At 37.4% G+C, this 18,883-nt stretch overlaps 1 protein-coding gene across 8 annotated transcripts in view; it reads left to right on the forward strand.

The window, feature by feature from the left end:
- Nucleotides 1-18,883, forward strand: part of DGKH (diacylglycerol kinase eta) — a 197,152-nt gene that overhangs the window by 113,519 nt on the left and 64,750 nt on the right. For 6 of the 8 annotated variants that reach the window (XR_006693619.3, XM_005585737.5, XM_074021914.1 and 3 more), the window contains 6 exons: nucleotides 5,702-5,806; nucleotides 6,081-6,213; nucleotides 12,630-12,736; nucleotides 13,361-13,486; nucleotides 17,305-17,407; nucleotides 18,486-18,645. Coding sequence is in view for 7 of the 8 variants with exons in the window: in XM_005585737.5 (XP_005585794.1) it covers nucleotides 5,702-5,806; nucleotides 6,081-6,213; nucleotides 12,630-12,736; nucleotides 13,361-13,486; nucleotides 17,305-17,407; nucleotides 18,486-18,645 (734 nt within the window). In the remaining variant the exon portion in view is untranslated. Of the gene's footprint in view, nucleotides 1-5,701; nucleotides 5,807-6,080; nucleotides 6,214-12,629; nucleotides 12,737-13,360; nucleotides 13,487-17,304; nucleotides 17,423-18,485; nucleotides 18,646-18,883 lie in introns of all 8 variants that reach the window. The other 2 variants (XM_074021916.1, XM_074021917.1) reach the window with 1 other exon arrangement.

Raw genomic sequence — 18,883 nt, forward strand, 5'->3', positions numbered from 1 at the left:
CCTGTTTTCCAATAAAGGCTTCACGCTGCCTATGAATTTTTATTTCAATAAAAGCAGTTCAGGATTAATCACTAACGATACAACAGTAAGTCCTGCTATAGAGCAGTTGAAATCAATTTGTTGTAAATTACTTTAGGTTAGAAATAAGAATTTCCTAACAGAAAAGGTTGTTGGACATTAAAAATGACCAGAGAAGTTTGCAGAATTTCCATCATTGCAGAATAAAAAAATCTGAGTTAAAATGAGTAGCTGGCAATCTTAACTAGTTTACATGTGATACTTATTAGAGATGCCATGCTGAATTCTTTCAGTGAAATACAGACCCTGATACTCTTCATTTTAGTAAACATTTTGCCGTTTTATGCTACTGGGCAAGGTTAAATACAAGTGCAATTAAGGAGAGTCCATTTTTTCCCAATTTGTTGGTTGATATTTTCCTAATATTTTCTAAGGTCAGTCGGTCGTTATCATTATGCCCATTTTGGTGGTTTGCTAGTCAGTGACTATTTTGTTGACACAAGTCTCTGTTTTTGACTTTTCATTTCACTTTTCATCTTGGACCACACTTACACAAAAAATATACCTTGCAGAAAAAATCCGTAAATGTAAATGTGTATGCAGAAAAAATCCGTAAATGCTTTCTTTGCCTGCTAAGAAGAATTGTGATTATAACATTTACTGAGCTTGACTGCATGGCAGAGACTGTACTAAATGTTTTACCTGGATTAGCTCATGGATCCACAGCTGACGCTGCAGAGTTACTGTGAGTTACTGCTCTGTCCCTTCTTAGCAGAGGACAGACATGGTTAGGGAGCTCAGGAAATGTGTCCACAGCCAGACAGGTAAGAAGAGATGTTGCTGGGATTCAGGGTGGGTCAGTGTGACTCCAAAGTTTTTTGGTTTTTTTTTTGTTGTTGTTGTTGTTGTTGAGACAGTCTCGCTCTGTTGCCCAGGCTGGAGTGCAGTGGCACAATCTCGGCTCACTGCAACCTCCGCCTCCCAGGTTCAAGTGATTCTCCTGCCTCAGCTTCCTGAGTAGCAGGGACTACAGGTGTATGCTACCATACCTGGTGCATATATATATATATTTTAGTTGAGGTGTGGTTTCGTTATATTGGCCAGGCTGGTCTTGAACTCCTGACTTCAGACGATCCGCCCACCTCAGCCTCCCAAAGTGCTGGGATTACAGGGGTGAGCCACCGCACCCAGCCTGACTCCAAAGTTTAGAGACAGAGTTAGATTATGCTTTTATATTAGTGATTTCCAACTGAGAATTAACAGCTCCCTCTACTTCACTTCTCTTTAGAAACTTCTTTCATTAAGTTATAACATTGTTGGGGGGAACAATAAAATATCTTTAGACACTAGGTCTCAAACTTGGCCACGCTTTGGAAATTACCTGAGAGTTTCCAAAAAAATACTGGGCCTCAAAGTCCTCATCTCAAGTGATCTGCCTGCTTAATCTCCCAGAGTGCTGTGATTACAGGCATGAACCACTGCACCCAGCCCCCAAAATACTGGGGTCTCACCCTCAGATGTTCTGTGTTCATGGAGTGTAGCACAGACTTGGGGAATTTTTTTAAACTCCATATGTTCCTATTTTGGAACAATGCAAATTTTTGAATTCTAAATTCTCATCTTTCTGTTAGTAAAAATTTAAGTAACGTTTTTATTACAGAAGTAGTGCGTATTTGATTTAGACACTACAGAAAGGCTGGGCTTGGTGGCTTACACCTGTTGATCCCAGCACTTCCGGAGGCTGAGGCTAGAGGATGGCTTTAAGCCAGGAGTTTGAGACAGCCTGGGCAACATAGGGAGACCTTGTCACTACAAAACTAAAAATAAAGTAGCTGGGTGTGGTGGCACATACCTGTGGTCCCAGCTACTCAGGAGATTGAGATGGGAGTATCGCTTGAGCACAGGAGGTTGCGGCTGCAATGAGGTGTGATCGAGCCACTATACTCCAGCCTGGGCAGAGCAAGACCCTATCTCAAAAAACAAAACAAAACCACAGACAAAAAAAATTATGATTAAAATTATCTGTCATTCCTTCACTGAAAGATAGCAGTGCAGTATTTATAGTATGGGTTTTAGTATGCAGTATCTATGTATGGGTTTTTTTTTTGTTTTTTTTTTGTTTTTTTTTTTTAGCCTGCACACCTTTATATATTTGACATCTTAACTGCAATGTTACTCTTCTATAGATTTTTATATTTAATGCCAAATTTTTTTGTCTGTTTTATGCATTTATATGCATTGTCAGACTGAGAAATTTTTGACTCTTACATAATAGTGTCGTTGGCTCAATCCTTACAGGTCAGTAACTCCCAAGGTGGGGCAATATTTCTATTAATGGAAAGTTTATATATTATTTGAGTTAGCACTTACAAAACTGATTTAGATGTCTGTCCTTTGGACCCCATCTTCTCTAGTACTTTTTCAGGCAAGGTAATCCTTGGTTTACTTCTTGTCTTCCTTGTACCCTCTTTAAAGCAAATCCCACGTGGTTTTTATCCCTGGCCCTGGCAGGCAGTACATGCTCAATAAATGCTTGAATGGATGAACAGACAGGCAGGTGTACCCCAGAATCTGATGTGGGACTGGTGGTTATAGTTTGAAAAAATTACTGAAGTAAGTTCAGATATGTCTGAAAAAAATGATTGGTAAATATGATGGCGGTAAGAGAGGCAGTTAGAGTGGGGTTGAGGTAAGCACAAGGACTCGGAGACATTTTAGGATAGGTGAGCTTCAGCTCTTCCAGGAAAAGTAAAACGTCTTCTAGTTCCAGAAACGTCCTGGGCCTGTCCTCCCCACCAGGCCTGGTTTTCGCTGGTGAATAACCCCTCCCCCAAGTATGGTGGAGGGATTGCGTTCTATCCTTCCATCTCCCCTATCCTCCTCACTTGTAGGACATCTTATTCTCAAAATAAGGACATAATAATACATTTTGGAGTTTGCTCCTCCCCGGGTATCTTCCTAATAAAGATTTCGATGAGAAGCTGCTGCAGTGTAATGCATTTCAGCTAGGGATAACCAGAGCCTGTCGGTCAACAGCTGCATCTGTCCCATCCTTTCCTAGGAAGGTCTGGGATGAGGAAGAATTTAAATAAAAGGTGGGAGGGGACTAGAGTATTGAAGGACTGCCGAGGGAAAGGTCCATCTGGGAGGCATTAACGGGTTTGTTGGTAAGCCAGGCTCGTCTAGTAAGCCCAGACAACTCTGGGCTGCTCACTGAGGTATTTGTGGCACTGTGGCCACAAAACCAGTATGATTTCTTTTTCATACTGACTTCTTATAATGTCATTTTATAATCAGTAGATTTCTTAATCACAAGGGCTATAAATCAAAATAACTTTCCAATTTTTTTTGCCTCTGGAAAACTTAACTGTATTAAATGTGTTATGATCTTTCCTTGCTTATTACTGTTCACTTTAAAACAGGTTTTTATTGAAAAGGAGAAATTGCAAATGTGTACATTTTACTTTATTAGTATATAAGCACACATGATTTATATTGCTGAAATCATTTAGAATTGAGGCATTTGTGTAATTCCAAATATGCAAAGAAAAATTAGAAGCTATTCTTTATCCTTCTTTCTCCCCTTTTTCTTGAATTTACAGTGACTTTACAAGACATTTAATGTAAAGGCACTAAAGACAGTTAAAACCATTAGTCATCATGCTTTACTTAGAATTCAGCAAAGAACAAAGTTAAAGAACAAAATAGCAAGCCTGCTTTATTTGTCTGAATAATGCTTGTCTCATGATACTTTATCTCATATAAGGGAAGGAGAGGGAATCCTTAGAGTTACATCATATAAGGTAGCAAAAAATGAATACACTAAATGCTAGAGACAATATTTATTCAGAAAACATCAGCGAGTCCAATGAAACTTGGAGACTGTGAAATGCTGTGCCAGTCATTAGAGCCAGGAGTGTATTATGATTTAATGGTACCTCTCTGCTGCATCTCATGAGCTGTCCTAGAAAAACATTTTGAAGCAATAAAGCATCCATTTGGCTCTTAAGTAATGAGAGGCATTGTTCTTTGCATTAACTATTTATTCAGGAAGAGAAGTGACCAACTGTTAATAAGCTTTATCCAAAGAGGGTCGTGGAAAACAAGAAAATGCAAAAGTGAGGTTCTCTTCAATTTCATATGCAATTAACAAATATCCAGAGCTGACTGATTGGTGCTCCTCTTCCATGTGACTTTTGGCTGGCTGTATTTAAGGGTGAGTGCCTGTTAGATGTATTTAAAGCTTCTGGGTTTAAGGAAGGACTCTGTAGCCTGAACCCATGACAAATGAGAGGCGGCAATGACTCGTGAGTAGCTAAGACTGGATTGATCTCTCTGTTGTTTTGAATAATGGACTTATTTTCCAAGATGAATAGTAATGATTTAGGCGTACTAGTTTACTCCTTTTGGGAAGGATTCATTTTTTCTTTTTGTTTGTTTTAGAAGATTATTGCTCTTTCATTACTTGTGAAATCTGCTCAATAATCCAATGTAACGTTTAGACTTATCACTTGATCAAGAGGCTTTTAACTTGAGAAAAATTCTTATTTGCTATATAAATAGATATGTGCTTTATTCTTTGGAAATAGTTTCCAGGTAGGAATGCAACATTTTTCTCTTGTTCTGCAAGTAAATAAATGATCTTTTCTTGACAGTAAATGTGTAGGATTTAGTAACTTCAAGATTATAGCCAGAATATTGTATTTACAAATAAATAGGGGCTTCTTTCAAGTCATTTCAGAATCTTACTTTGAAGCACTTTGATCCTATGACAGTGTGAAGTTTTCATTCCACTTGCTTTAAGGTCCTTAATGTAATTAAGTTGCCTTTTTAATGACATGAAAAAAGATAAAAATCGTAATTCTTTTCTTCCCTAAAGCCAACAAAAGGATGTTTATGTTAATTCTTTGTCCCTGCTCTCACTAAATACTAGTACAGTGGAGTTCTACACGATGGAGGAAGAATCTTCATAAATCATTAAAATAGACAGTAGAAGTGATATGTAAACTCAATATTATTTAAATATTAACAGAATATTGTTGATACCATAATAAATCAATTAGGTGGCCGGGCACAGTGGCTCACAGCTGTAATCCCAGCACTTTGGGAGGCCGAGGTGGGCAGATCACGAGGCCAAGAGATCCAGACCATCCTGGCCAACATGGTGAAACCCTGCCTCTACTAAAAAAATAAAAAAATTAAAAAAATTAAGAAATCATTTAATATTGCATTCTTTTGATTTTTAATTTAGAAATATTTTCCATATTGAAAACTAAAATAATTAAGAAATCGTTTAATATTACATTTCTTTGATTTTTAATTTAAAAATATTTTCCATATTGAAAACTATGTATTCCTTCTAAGCTTACTATGAATTATTTTGAAGTATATTTAAAATCAGTTTGCAAGATATATTTCGTGGAATAAGAATGCATTGTGTCTTTGGGTTTATAGCCTTAGAAAAAAGGGCTAAAGAGCCCAAGTCAGTAGCAAAAGGGTCAAAGATAGAAAAACTCCTTAGGCTTTTTCTTTCCTAGACCACATTATTTTTATCATACAGAGGACAAAAACATAAGAAATAAAGACTCAGGTTAGAAATGGAATTACCTCAGAAGGTGTCAGGTTTTGCAATAATCTTTCTCTTTGGGTGTTAACAATCATTAGATTGAATTATCCCTTTCAGATCATCACTCCATTCAGAAGGCTAATGCTGTGTGCTGAGAACAGAAAGGAGATGGAGGATTGGATCAGCTCGCTGAAGTCTGTACAGACCAGAGAACCCTACGAGGTAAAATAGCATCTTTTCTTCCGTCTCGTGTTCTTAGGAAATAAATGTTAACCAAAGGGCTAGAGCTCTACTGTGCAAACGTTTTAAGTATGTGTACACTCCTTCAGCAACTTGTTTAAACCAGATTTTGAAATTCTTAGCTTAAAGCAAAGGGCTTTGGTTTTAAAAATGACGGATTTGAAAATTTGACCATAACTATATGCATTCCAAAGAGTTCAGCATCTGTAGCCTTGTTCGCTGGCTTGGCACATCTGTCCTCACATCTCTGTTCTAGGTGGCCCAGTTTAATGTGGAACATTTCTCAGGGATGCACAACTGGTACGCCTGCTCCCACGCCCGGCCCACCTTCTGTAACGTGTGCAGAGAGAGTCTTTCTGGAGTCACCTCCCATGGCCTGTCCTGCGAAGGTACTGTAGCACCTAGCATGTGTTTTCTCCAGACAGTGACCATACTGTAGACCTGCCACCGCTGGTTTCACTGTAGCTTTAAATTGGGCTTTCCACACATAGGACTAGCTTGAGAAATATTTTTGCTCAGGAAAAAAATAACATAGTCATTTAAAGGAAACATAAATCAAAATACAGCATTTCACCCCCAAGAAACTAGGAACTACTGTCTAAAAAAAAAAAAAAAATCTTTGGACCTTGTATAATCATTCTGGTATTCTTTATTCTGGTTGATTATGGAGAATAAAACTTTTTGTGAGGACAGTTATATAGTCTTTGGCAGAATTTTTGATTGTTAATTATATTGGACTGTTTTAAATATTGTTTTCTTTCCTTTTGTTTGTTTAATCTAATTAGGTATCATCCTTTCTAATTTCCTTAAAATTTTCTAAAAATAAGGCCTATGCTGTTGTTATTTCATTTTGTTTTGAGAAAGGGTCTCACCCTGTCACCCAGCCTGAAATGCAGTGACATATCAAGTCTCTCTGCAGCCTCAGCCTCCTGGGCTCAAACGATCCTCCTACCTCAGTCTCCCTAGTAGCTGGGACTACAGTCAAGCACCACCACACCTGGCTAATCTTTTTTTTTTTTAAGTTTCTAGAGATGGGGGTCTCACTGTGTTGCCCAGGCTGGTCTCAAACTCCCGGGCTCAAGCAATCCTCCCGCATTGGCCTCCCAAAGTGCTGGATTAGAGGCATGAGCAGATTTGTGAGTTATTTTTAATGTAAGAGCAGTGACCACCAAAAGCAAATACATTAATAATCGCCAACAGAAAACTCATAACTTCTTTAGAGTTATTTTATTTCATACTTCAGTGATTACACTGCTGTGTACTACTTTTTGAACTATATATGATAATAATAATACCAGCGTTTTTTCTCTAATCCAAAAGTTTCTTAAGTAATTTGGAATATCACTTATTTATAATTAAGTAATAAAGTAGTAATAGAGTCACAGCCTTAATTGATTTTAAACTATAAAATCTGTGATATGTCATTGTTTCAAATATTTAATATGATACAGCATAGTGGTTAAGAATAGAGCTCTTGCCGGACACGGTGGCTCAAGCCTGTAATCCCAGCACTTTGGGAGGCCGAGGCGGGCGGATCATGAGGTCAGGAGATCGAGACCATCCTGGCTAACACAGTGAAACCCTGTCTCTACTAAAAATACAAAAAATTAGCCGGGCATGGTAGTGCGTGCCTGTAGTCCCAGCTACTCGGAGGCTGAGGCAGGAGAATGGCGTGAACCCAGGAGGCGGAGCTTGCAGTGAGCCGAGATGGTGCCACTGCACTCCAGCCTGGGCGACAAAGCGAGACTCCGTCTCAAAAAAAAAAAACAAACCAAGAATAGAGCTCTTCAGTCAAACTGTCTTCCACTTCCACCATTACAAACTATAACCAGGAGAAATTGTTTAACTCACTTAGACTTTCCTCTCCTCATCGATAAGATGCGGATTATAGTCATTTATGCCTCACAGAATCACTATAAAAACTAAATGAGAGAATACATGCAATAAAACTACTTTTCTAGTTCAATAAATTGCAAGAAGTTTGTAACTGTTTTGTAAGAAACTTATTCCAAATTTGCATCATGGGCTTGATGCATTAAAATTCATGAAGGAGAAAATTTGGAGAAGGCATTAAAGCTTTCTTTTTAGACTTAAAGAATGATTGCAAAAGAGATCTGATTGGCCTTTGTGATGACTTTAGTAATCTAAAAGGGTTCACATAGAGCCGAATAACTCCTACTAGGTCTGTAATATTATATGGTATTATTTTAAAGATTTTACTAAAATCTTTATTCCAAAAATGCTAAAAAGACACCACATCTGAGACAGTCTGTGGTACCCTTCTGGTTTGAGGGTTATACATTATTAAATATATGTATTTAAAAATTGAGTCAGTAGTGGAATGACTGAATTTTTTTCTAAGCATTTTAAAAGAAAAATGAAAATTACATTATTTGGTGAGAATAAGAAACTTAAAAGTCCTTATATTTGTTATATTCGGCTGGGCACGGTGGCTCACGCCTGTAATAGCAGCACTTTGGGAGGTCGAGGCGGGTGGATCACCTGGGGTTGGGAGTTCGAGACCAGCCTGACCAACGTGGAGAAACCCCGTGTCTACTAAAAATACAAAATTAGCCAGGCGTGGTGGCACATGCCTGTAATCCCAGCTACGTGGGAGACTGAGGCAGGAGAATTGCTTGAACCCAGGAGTTGGAGGTTGCGGTGAGTGGAGATCGGGCCATTGCACTCCAGTTTGGGCAACAAGAGTGAAGCTCCATCTCCAAAAAACCAAAACAAAACAAATAAATTTGTTATATTCTTCTATAAATAATATAATTTTCAAGACTTTTTAAAAAGTCTCAATTATCAGATTAAACCATTTTTTAATGAAAATTATATATTAGTATTCATTTCCTTTGTTGGTAAAAATTTTTAAATCTGCAGTATCTTGCCTATTAGTATTTTCAGAACCATAGCAGAAGACTTTAAAAATCCCAAGGGTTTAATAAATATAAAAAAGTTGCCTTTTTATATTTTATGAGAATATGGTTGTTCTGGATATTTTCATCATAATCAAAGTCATACTTACACTTTTGAAAACCCCCTAAAATCTGAATAAGCAGCTTGCTTGATAAAACTGGAAACATTAGATACAAGAGGCTTTAAATATTGTAAGAGATGCAAATATTATGATGTGTTCCACGGTGAATATGAATAACTTTGTATGAGCATAGAATTCAGCTTCCAATCTATGAAGCCTTCACTACATTTACTAGCCTTTCTACCCTCATTTCCACAATAAAATGAAGCCACGCTGATTTGTTTCCTAGATGTATATTGAATAACTAAAGTTATTATTTTAAAGCTTTGCATATATAAAATATTATATGAATGAAAAATAGCAGACAGAAAAATCGAATTTATTAATAATCCCCTAAGTCAATTAAGAATATTAATTGTAATTTCAGGGCATAATTGTCCTTTACAGTTATTTAAACAATAATTTAACCAAAAAAGATAAATGATAATTTTAAAAAAATCAACAGCATCAAAATATGTTATCATGGGTACTTACGAATTTTGATCTTAAATGATTTTTTTTTTGCAATGGAGGGACTCATTTTGTTGCTCAGGCTGGAGTGCAGTGGCACAATCATGGCTCATTGCAGCCTTAATTGCCCAGGCCCAAGCAATTCTCCCACCTTGGCCTCCCGAGTAGCTGCCACCACAGGCATGCACCACCCATGCCTGGCTAATTTTTTTTATTTATTACTTGTAGAGACTGGGTCTCACCATCTTGCCCAGGCTGGTCTCAAACTCCTGGGCTTAAGCTATCCTCCCACCTTGGCCTTCCGAAATGCGGGGATTAAACCACGACACTTAACTGATTTTTAACACTCACAGAGATTTAGTATAGTAAATGCTGAATATTGTAATAAAAAATCATAATCTTATTACATCTGCATTTTTTTTTTTTTTTTTTTTGAGATGGAGTCTTGCTCTGTTGCCAGGCTGGAGTGCAGTGCCGCGATCTCAGCTCACTGCAAACTCTGCCTTCCGGGTTCAAGTGATTCTCATGCCTCGGCCTCCCAAATAGCTGGGACTACAGGTGTGCTCCCACCACGCCCAGCTAATTTCTGTATTTTCAGTAGAGATGAGGTTTCACCATGTTGGCCAGGATGGTCTCAAACTCCTGACCTCAGGTGATCTGCTCGCCTCGGCCTCCCAAAGTGCTGGAATTACAGGCATGAGCCACCAGGCCTGGCCTATTTTTTAAGTTCTCTCATTTTAAACAATAACTTTACAGGTCAGGGGAAGGTGCTTTATTTCAGAATAACTTGTTTGGAGAAATTTGTTGACTAACAAAATTCGGGTGTGTGCTGATCACTTTCATTTCTTAGTTACCATAATTACAGTCTGATTTGTTTTATTATTAGTATTATGTTATATTAAGCAACTTGGTAATTTTCAAGGCTCATTACATGAAGCACTTTATTATTATAAAAGTGTGATTTTTTTATTTTTAGTGGGCTGTTCGATTTTTAATGGCAAAATTTTCAAAACGCTATGAAATTATACCATTACTCTCTTTTATGTCCTACTTTTCTCCTTAGAAGCCAGACATTGACTGTGAATATCAAGTACTTATTTGTACTTATAAAGCACCCTGGGAAATATGTTGCAGATAGTTTTAGGACTCCACTTTTGACAAAGACCATAATAGATGAAAAGGCCTAGAGATGCTAACCAATCAGTTTAAAGTAATCACTTATGTTAGAGCAAAAGAGAATAAGTCATTGTAAAAATTTTCACCAAGCTAAGCTTCCTTCTGATGGTGCTGTGTCTTCACACTTAGGATTCATCAGCAACAAAATTCAAGTGAAGTATTATTATTATTATTATTATTATTATTGGAGATGGAGTCTCACTCTGTCACCAGGCTGGAGTGCAGTGGCATGATCTCGGCTCACTGCAACCTCCACCTCCCAGGTTCAAGCTATTCTCCTGCCTCAGCCTCCCGGGTAGCTGGGACTACAGGTGCACACCACCACGCCCAGCTAATTTTTGTATTTTTAGTAGAACTGGGGTTTCATCATGTTGGCCAGACTTGTCTTGAACTCTGGAATTCAGGTGATCCACCCGCCTCGGCCTCCCAAAGTGCTGGGATTACAGGTGTGAGCCACCACACCCAGCCTCAAGTGAAGTATTATTTTCTATATGATGTCTGTGTTTGAGTTACACACTCATTTATAACAAAAATGGTGGAAGGAAAAGAATTTTTCAAAGTACACAAAAGAGAAGGGAAGCAAAACATTTCCAATTTGTATGAATTATCATTATTATTGTTATTATTGGTATTTTTTGAGACAGAGTGTTACTCTGTCTCCCAGGCCAGAGTGCAATGGCACGATCTCGGCTCACTGCAACCTCCGCCTCCTGGGCTCAAGCAATTCTTATGTCTCATAAGAATCCCATGTAACTGGGATTGCAGGCATGCACCATCACACCTGGCTAATTTTTAAATTTTTAGTAGAGACGGGGTTTCACGTTTTTGACCAGGCTGGTCTCAAACTCCTGACCTCAGGTGATCCGCCACCTCGGCCTCCCAGAGTGCTGGGATTACAGGCGTGAGCCACTGTGCCTGGCCTAAACTAATATTTTTCAAGGATAAACCAGCTCAGTTTAACCATCCATTGGTACATAGATTAGTCATGATACCTGAAGCATTTTGATCATTTGGCTAAAGACATCTTAGTTATTTTACCTGAAACTTTTGTGTTCATGTTATATCAAATTAAGACAGTTTCAAGAGAATGGTGTGTGATACAAAATTTGTTAATGATTGACTTAGAAATCCAGAAAATCACATGAAAAAGAGATACCTTGCATTTAAATTTAGCAACACTTTACCTTAGTATGTTTGCACGGAAATTATTTCTACTTTTAACTTTTTAGCTAGAAGTCGGGAACTGACTTAATATCAGTATCCACTAATATTTGAATAATTTCCTTAGAGAGATAAATGTGTTTAATAATAGTCAAATTCCGATTTTCATAAGTATGCTTAATTTTTCAGATAACCTATAGTTCCCTTGTTTTTCCATATATGGGCTGCTTTTTCCCCCCTAGTTATTTCCTCCAATTTCTCTTTTATAAGTTCCTTTTGATAATATGGCTGGGGAGATTTAGTGAAACCTGTAGTGACAGCATCACTTCATCATCCCTTCTTTCTACATTTGTCATTTGGTCATCTCAACATAATACTTTCCAAACATCGGGCCGTGTTTGTGACCCTCACCAACCTATTTTCCATGATGCCTGGCTGTCTTGTTGGTATACTTGCACTTTACAGCCCCTCTGGATCAACTTTATCGTACTGACATTTTCAGACTTATAATCAATATTTTATATGTATAGAAAAATACAGATATCAGAAATGTAGAGCTTGATGAATTTTTACAAATTGAACACATTCATATAATGTGTTAATCAGCGCCTACATTTAAAAATAGGATATCACCAGCAGACCTGCTACCAAATTTTATTTGCTTCCCTCTCTCCCTCTCTCCTATGTGTGTGTTGTCTGCCTTCTACAGCAGTAATTCTTTTGCATTTATTTCTTTTCTGTTCCTCTAAGTAGCAATCTACTTATAGCTTGATAAAAGTGCTTCATAAATACATAGCCATATTTGTTTTCTAGAATACCATTACTATTGTTGCAGAATAATTTAATCTTTTAAATATATTTGTTTTCTTCTACTTCCTCCCTCCCTTTTAAAATTTTATGCTGTGATTTCCTTTAATCATTGGTCCAAAAGTTCTTGTCCACTTAAAAGCAGTTGCTCTTTTTTTTTTTTTTTTTTAGTGTGTAAATTCAAGGCTCACAAAAGATGTGCAGTGAGAGCAACAAATAACTGTAAATGGACTACCCTGGCCTCCATTGGGAAGGACATTATAGAAGATGAAGATGGCGTAAGCTGCTGCTCTGTCTCTGCTCTCTTCCCAGTAACTCCTCTTTTATGTTCTGCTCTTGTGGAAGCTGAGAAAGATAAGTAGGAATGCTTATTATTAGGATTTAATAGAAGGTTTGGTTGATTCCGAGTTTTTATTTTTAATTCAATCCTTCATAGCTTCCTTTAGTTCTTAGATTTTGAAGGAAATCTGTTGTGAATACGGCTTAGAAGTGGCCGTAGTGCTGGGCTGTTGTTGTCGACCTCTGATGAACTCTGAGATGCCTAGGCTTAGCTGAGATGTTCACTCTTCAGACTTTGGGGTTGCCTCTCAACAGTACACCTCCGCTTTCAAAACCTTGCCTCCATTGCACCATGCATATGGATTTCTGGTAACACTTAGTAATCACTTTATTGTCATCCCTTTTCATGCCTCAGCTAAACCCTGAGGGGCAAGCCTTTACCTTACTTTTATATTGCTTGAACGTTCATAGTAGATGCTCAATAAATGTGGGGTAAATGAGTGAATGCTATGCATGAAATATACTACTGATCCCCTAGAGTGAGAAATGATTCAAAATCTTCCCTGGGGTAAGGTTGGTGTCCACCAGTCTTCACCTGGCTGCCCTTTCTTCCTTCTCCACAGGTGGCGATGCCTCACCAGTGGCTCGAGGGCAACCTGCCTGTGAGTGCCAAGTGTGCTGTCTGTGACAAAACGTGTGGCAGTGTTCTCCGTCTACAGGATTGGAAATGCCTGTGGTGTAAGACAATGGTGAGGGTTTTGGAATCAGTTCATCCTTGTTCATTAGCTTCTTTCCCTAATTTTGTCATCCGCCCGGCTTAGAGGCAAGGCAAAGAATTTATGATAGAGCTGAGCCTGGTAGCATACGCACCCCATGGTGACATTCTTCTTTCCTTACAGTATAGTCCTCCTAGTCTTGTTGTTGTTTCAAATGCCCTGTAAAACTTACTCTTGTTCTTCCATATCCTGTGCCTCAAGATCTCCTACTCATAGTTCTATTGTTTTTTCATTTTGCTTTATTAATGAAGTGGTTTGCTATATTCGGGCCTATTTTACTACCTGAAAGCACTTCTCTGGTGTGTCACCAAATTTTGGTTGACATGCAAAATGTAAATTTGCTAGAACGCTATCAGTGCACTCTGACAGAGGTGAACAACATATGCAGCTGAACATGAAGCCAACAGCTGATTATTTATGCCAGATACAGTGAGGACAGGGCCTCTGGACTGTGTGAGGACAGTCAGAGTAGGAAAGAGGTCACGCAGACAGTGGCATGGGACTGAAAAACTGCAGGATGAGGAGGTCGTGGGTGTGAGTGTTCATCTTAGTACTGGGTGATGCTGTTCTACGATGCTAGTGATTGCCTTGCACTGGGGCTGACTTATTTGGTGGTTTTGAGTCTTGTCTTTTAACATTGCTGGCTGAAATTTGGAAGCCAGCCTCAAATTTTAACATGTGGAAAAACTATTGTTTTTGGTATGTATAGTGTAGATCAGCAAATGTAAGAGATGTGTGATGTATTGCTTTCCTAATCAATGAGATTGTCTGATAGGCCCCAAAGGAAAATAAGTCCTGCAACTTTTTAGTTAGACCTGATAGGTGAATCTGTGTTTCTTTTCTTTGTCCTCATGCTTTTGTTATTCTTCACTGATTGCCTTTTTTACTAGCCTTAGATATGTTATTAATACTTTTTCTCTTATCTCATTTAATCTAATATGTAGACTGTAACAGGTGTCTGTCTTTAGAATCTTAGTGCAAGCCTAGCCCCTGAAACCTTCTTATGCCATTTTTTTATTTTAAAGGAATTCATTCTTCCCATAAACAAGATCTAAAATCATCATCCCACCTCAGATTTGTTTTTGAGAGGACAACCACTGATAGCAAATTTTCCTGCTATTTTTATTGGCCTGTACATTTAGTAAAGTTGATTTCTCTACTTCTAGAGCTTCAACTGTTCACTTCCAATGTATTGGCCAGGCGCGGTGGCTCACGCCTGTAATCCCAGCACTTTGGGAGGCCGTGGTGGGCGGATCATGAGGTCAGAAGATTGAGACCATCCTGACTAACACATTGAAACCCTGTCTCTACTAAAAATACAAAAAATTAGCTGGGCGTGGTGGCACGCGCCTGTAATCCCAGCTACTCGGGAGGCTGAGGCAGGAAAATTGCTTGAATCCGGCAGGCAGAGGTTGCAGTGAGCTGAGATCGTGCCACTGCACTCCAGCCTGGGTGACAGAGCGAGACTCTGTCTTTCAAAAAAAAGAAAAGAAAAGAAAAGAAAGAAAACACTTCATGTGTGATGAATTATTTTAGAAAGATTTTATGTAAATTTTCTTTACCTGCAATATGTATATCTTTACTTTAAAAAAAAGTCAAACTCTGTTAACTTTTTTTTTTTTTAACTCTGTTAACTGTAACAGCAGGAGTTAATTAGGTTTATTACTTGCTCATTCTATTCACCCCTAACGTTTAAACATTTCTTAACTAGAACAGCAGTGATATTACAGATGGTAGAAAGTAGGATGCCTTTTCTCTCTTTTTTCCTGGCAAACTCAAATTTCACCTTGTGACATCATTCCTGCCCCACCCTGTGTAAATTTGACGTGCTGGTTTCTGAGCTACCATCACCTTATAACACCTCCCCTAGTCTTGCACTTCCTATACACAACCATTTGCCTGTTTACATATTATTTTGCCTTTAAAACATGAGTTTCTGGCCTGACACAGTGGCTCATGCCTGTAATCCCAGCACATTGGGAGGCTGAGGCAGGCTGACTCCTGAAGTCAGGAGTTCAAGACCAGCTTGACCAACATGGTGGAACTCCGTCTCTACTAAAAATACAAAAAAATTAGTTGGATGCAGTGGTGCATACCTATAATCCCAGCTACTTGGGATGCTGAGACAGCAGAATTGCCTGAACCTGGGAGTTGGAGGTTGCAGTTAGCCGAGATTGCACCGTTCCACTCCAGCCTAGGCAACAAGAGCGAAACATCATCTCAAAATAATAAAAAATAAAAAACATGACCACCTGTAATTCCAGCACTTTGGGAGGCCGAGGCGGGTGGATCACCTGAGGTCCGGAGTTCAAGACCAGCCTGGCTAACATGGTGAAACCCCATTTTTACTAAAAATACAAAAATTAGCTGGAAGTGGTGGCAGGTGCCTGTAATCCCAGCTACTCGGGAGGCTGAGGCAGGAGAATCGCTTGAACCCGGGAGGCGGAGGTTGCAGTGAGCTGAGATCGCACCATTGCACTCCAGCTTGGGCAACAAGAGTGAAACTCCATGTCAAACAAACAAACAAACAAAAACATGAGTTTCTAATAGCAGGATATCTAGTGCCTAAAGCATAGTCTGTGTAGTAAAAAAAGAAAACAAAATCAAAAAGCCTATAGCCCTACAAGCCGAATGAATCAACTTATTATTTTTCCTACTGTCATCCAGGTCTGTGGACATAGTTTTACCTTTTCTGTAAAAATTGTGAAGACATAAATTGATCATGTGCTTTTCTTATTTAGCATTATTATAAATACCTTTCTGTTTTGCCCCATGGTTCTCATACATTTTAAAATTACTTTTAAAGCTATCTGTGTGTGCTAATTTTTCTAAAATGCATTTGGATTGTTAATTATTGTAAAGCATAATAGGAAACTGTCTAAAAACAGGTCATCACCAGAATTAGAATTACTATTAAATTTTAGTTATTCTCCCAAAAGTTTGATAAATACAGGTTTAATTATGCCAGTTTTCTAAAAGGGCTAATAAAATAAAGTCATATTAAATGAGAACTTGATGAAAAGTGTCTGCTTTTCCTAGTTAAAACATTTAGAAGGCTCTCCAGACAAGTACACAAAGTATCCTAAGTTGCCTGGGTCGTACTTAATAAGTTATCCTTGCTTTTGTTCTCAATAGAGAACAAAACATATCCTTGCATGACCATGAAACTCATTTCTACTGAAAGCACATTTACTAGGTGCCTGTGATAGGCATCACTTTCCTTTACCTTACAGAGCAGCAGTCCAGCTGAGAAAATAAGCATGGGTGTACTTGTAACTTTAATGATAGGGAAATGTGAATAGAAAGTTATAGGATTACTGCAGAAAAAGCAGGCACGTTACAGGTTTTATTGTTGTTAAATTTTATAAGAATTTTTATTAAAACAAAATAAATGTTCTGTCATCAATTTATTTTATGGGCAATGATATTAACACACTGGTTAGTTTCCCTCCTTCTTCTTCCTTTTCCTCTTCTTTTTCTCTTCTCTGCCTCCCTTCCTCTGCACTTGGTCTCTTCTCTTCCTCTCTTCTTGCCTTCACCAATTATTCATTAACTATGTATTCTTCTCTGAGATAATTACAAGAATTGGTTGCATGGACCAAAATCAAATATCCATTTCTAAAATGTTTAGTCATTTCCTTAAGTATAAATATTATACCATTTAAAGTAGTTTATGAATTACTGAATATTTTGTGGTACAGTTGATTCTAGATTATCAGTTCCTTAGATGTGATTTGTAATGGCAAAACATTATTTTTATGATTCTTGAAGGTATATTTGTTTGTTATTAGGTACACACTGCCTGCAAAGATTTATACCATCCAATATGTCCACTTGGTCAATGTAAAGTATCTATCATACCTCCAATTGCGCTAAACAGCACTGATTCCGATGGTATGTAGCAGTAGTGTAAGTATGTATATTTCTGGTATATTTAATATTGATATATATATTTCTTTTCCTAGAATAACTATACCTGTCATTGACTATTGTAATCAGGTTTTCTAAAATAATTCCATTTCAATTGCTGAAAGTACATTCCATTTTTTAAAGAATATATTTAAGTGAAAGTTGTAGAATACCTATTAACACATTGGTGAAATTACTGTTTATAAGACTTTTAGATTTTATGTTTTAGTAAATAAAATAAGATCATTACTCTGTACTGTAATACATTCTGAAAAGGTTAATTTTTATAAGTGTTTTTTTCCTCTATAATTGAAACTTCCTGTTAGCAGGCTGTTATTAAAATCTGTTTTTCTGTAATTTCATTGTAGGAATTTATATTCCTATAAATGCACTTTTCTGTAAACTTAACTGTAAAGTGCTGAGGAACCCCTCTACGACACTGGTTTTGGGATTACATACTAATTACTTCCTTCTAAGCAAACCATATTACAAAGTAATATGGTAAAACCATGTATAATACTATGCTGTTTTATATAACAGACTTGAGCAACTGTGGATTTTGATATTCGTGGGACTCCTGAGCCAATTCCCCAAGAATACGTAGGGAGGACTGTGCTATTATTAATGTCTTTCATTGATATCATGCTTTTTGCTTTTCAAACTTTTCATTTAATTTATGCCAATAGATATCTTAGATATAAGTTTATAAACCTGAAGATGTAAGTTTATAAACCGCAAAATATGTGACTTTTTTTAAACCTATGGTATTAACAGCCCTCTCCCCCAACCTAGGCCCTGATTTTGTTTACTATAAATTTTAAAATATTCTCTCAGACTTCAGAAAGGAGCAGTTAAAATACTTTGAAATATTGAATATAAACATAAGAATTACATACAAATATATAGGTTTGTATGTAAATAGTTAACCTATCTCTATTTGGAGAGCTAAATTATAACTTAATGCTCCAGTTTTTATATATTTATTTTCTTTTATCTGAAAGTTTGCTAATAATTTAAAAGAGAAAGCCTTATGTATTGATCTTGTATTGTGTTTTTTTCACAGGTTTCTGTAGAGCAACATTTTCGTTCTGTGTTAGTCCTCTATTGGTTTTTGTCAATTCTAAGAGTGGAGATAATCAGGGAGTAAAGTTCCTTCGTCGCTTTAAACAGTTGCTAAATCCGGCTCAGGTGTTTGATTTAATGAATGGAGGTCCTCATTTAGGGTAACTGCTTATTGATAAATCTTATTTGAATACAATGTAGGACTAGGTGTTAAATGTGTCTGGTGTTTCAGCTCATGAAAATTATAGATTCCTCTAGATCCCTCCCTCGTTTTTAAAGCTCTAATTATAAGTTTTAACACAACCTTTTGGATAGTTAGACAACTGTCTTGTATAAATTCCAAAACTCTATTGAAATTTCTCAATTCCAAAATTTGTTTAGAAAATGTTTTACAATATA

Source organism: Macaca fascicularis, chromosome 17 (genome assembly GCF_037993035.2).
Source record: "Macaca fascicularis isolate 582-1 chromosome 17, T2T-MFA8v1.1".
In the NCBI taxonomy this organism is placed as follows: Eukaryota; Metazoa; Chordata; class Mammalia; order Primates; family Cercopithecidae; genus Macaca; species Macaca fascicularis.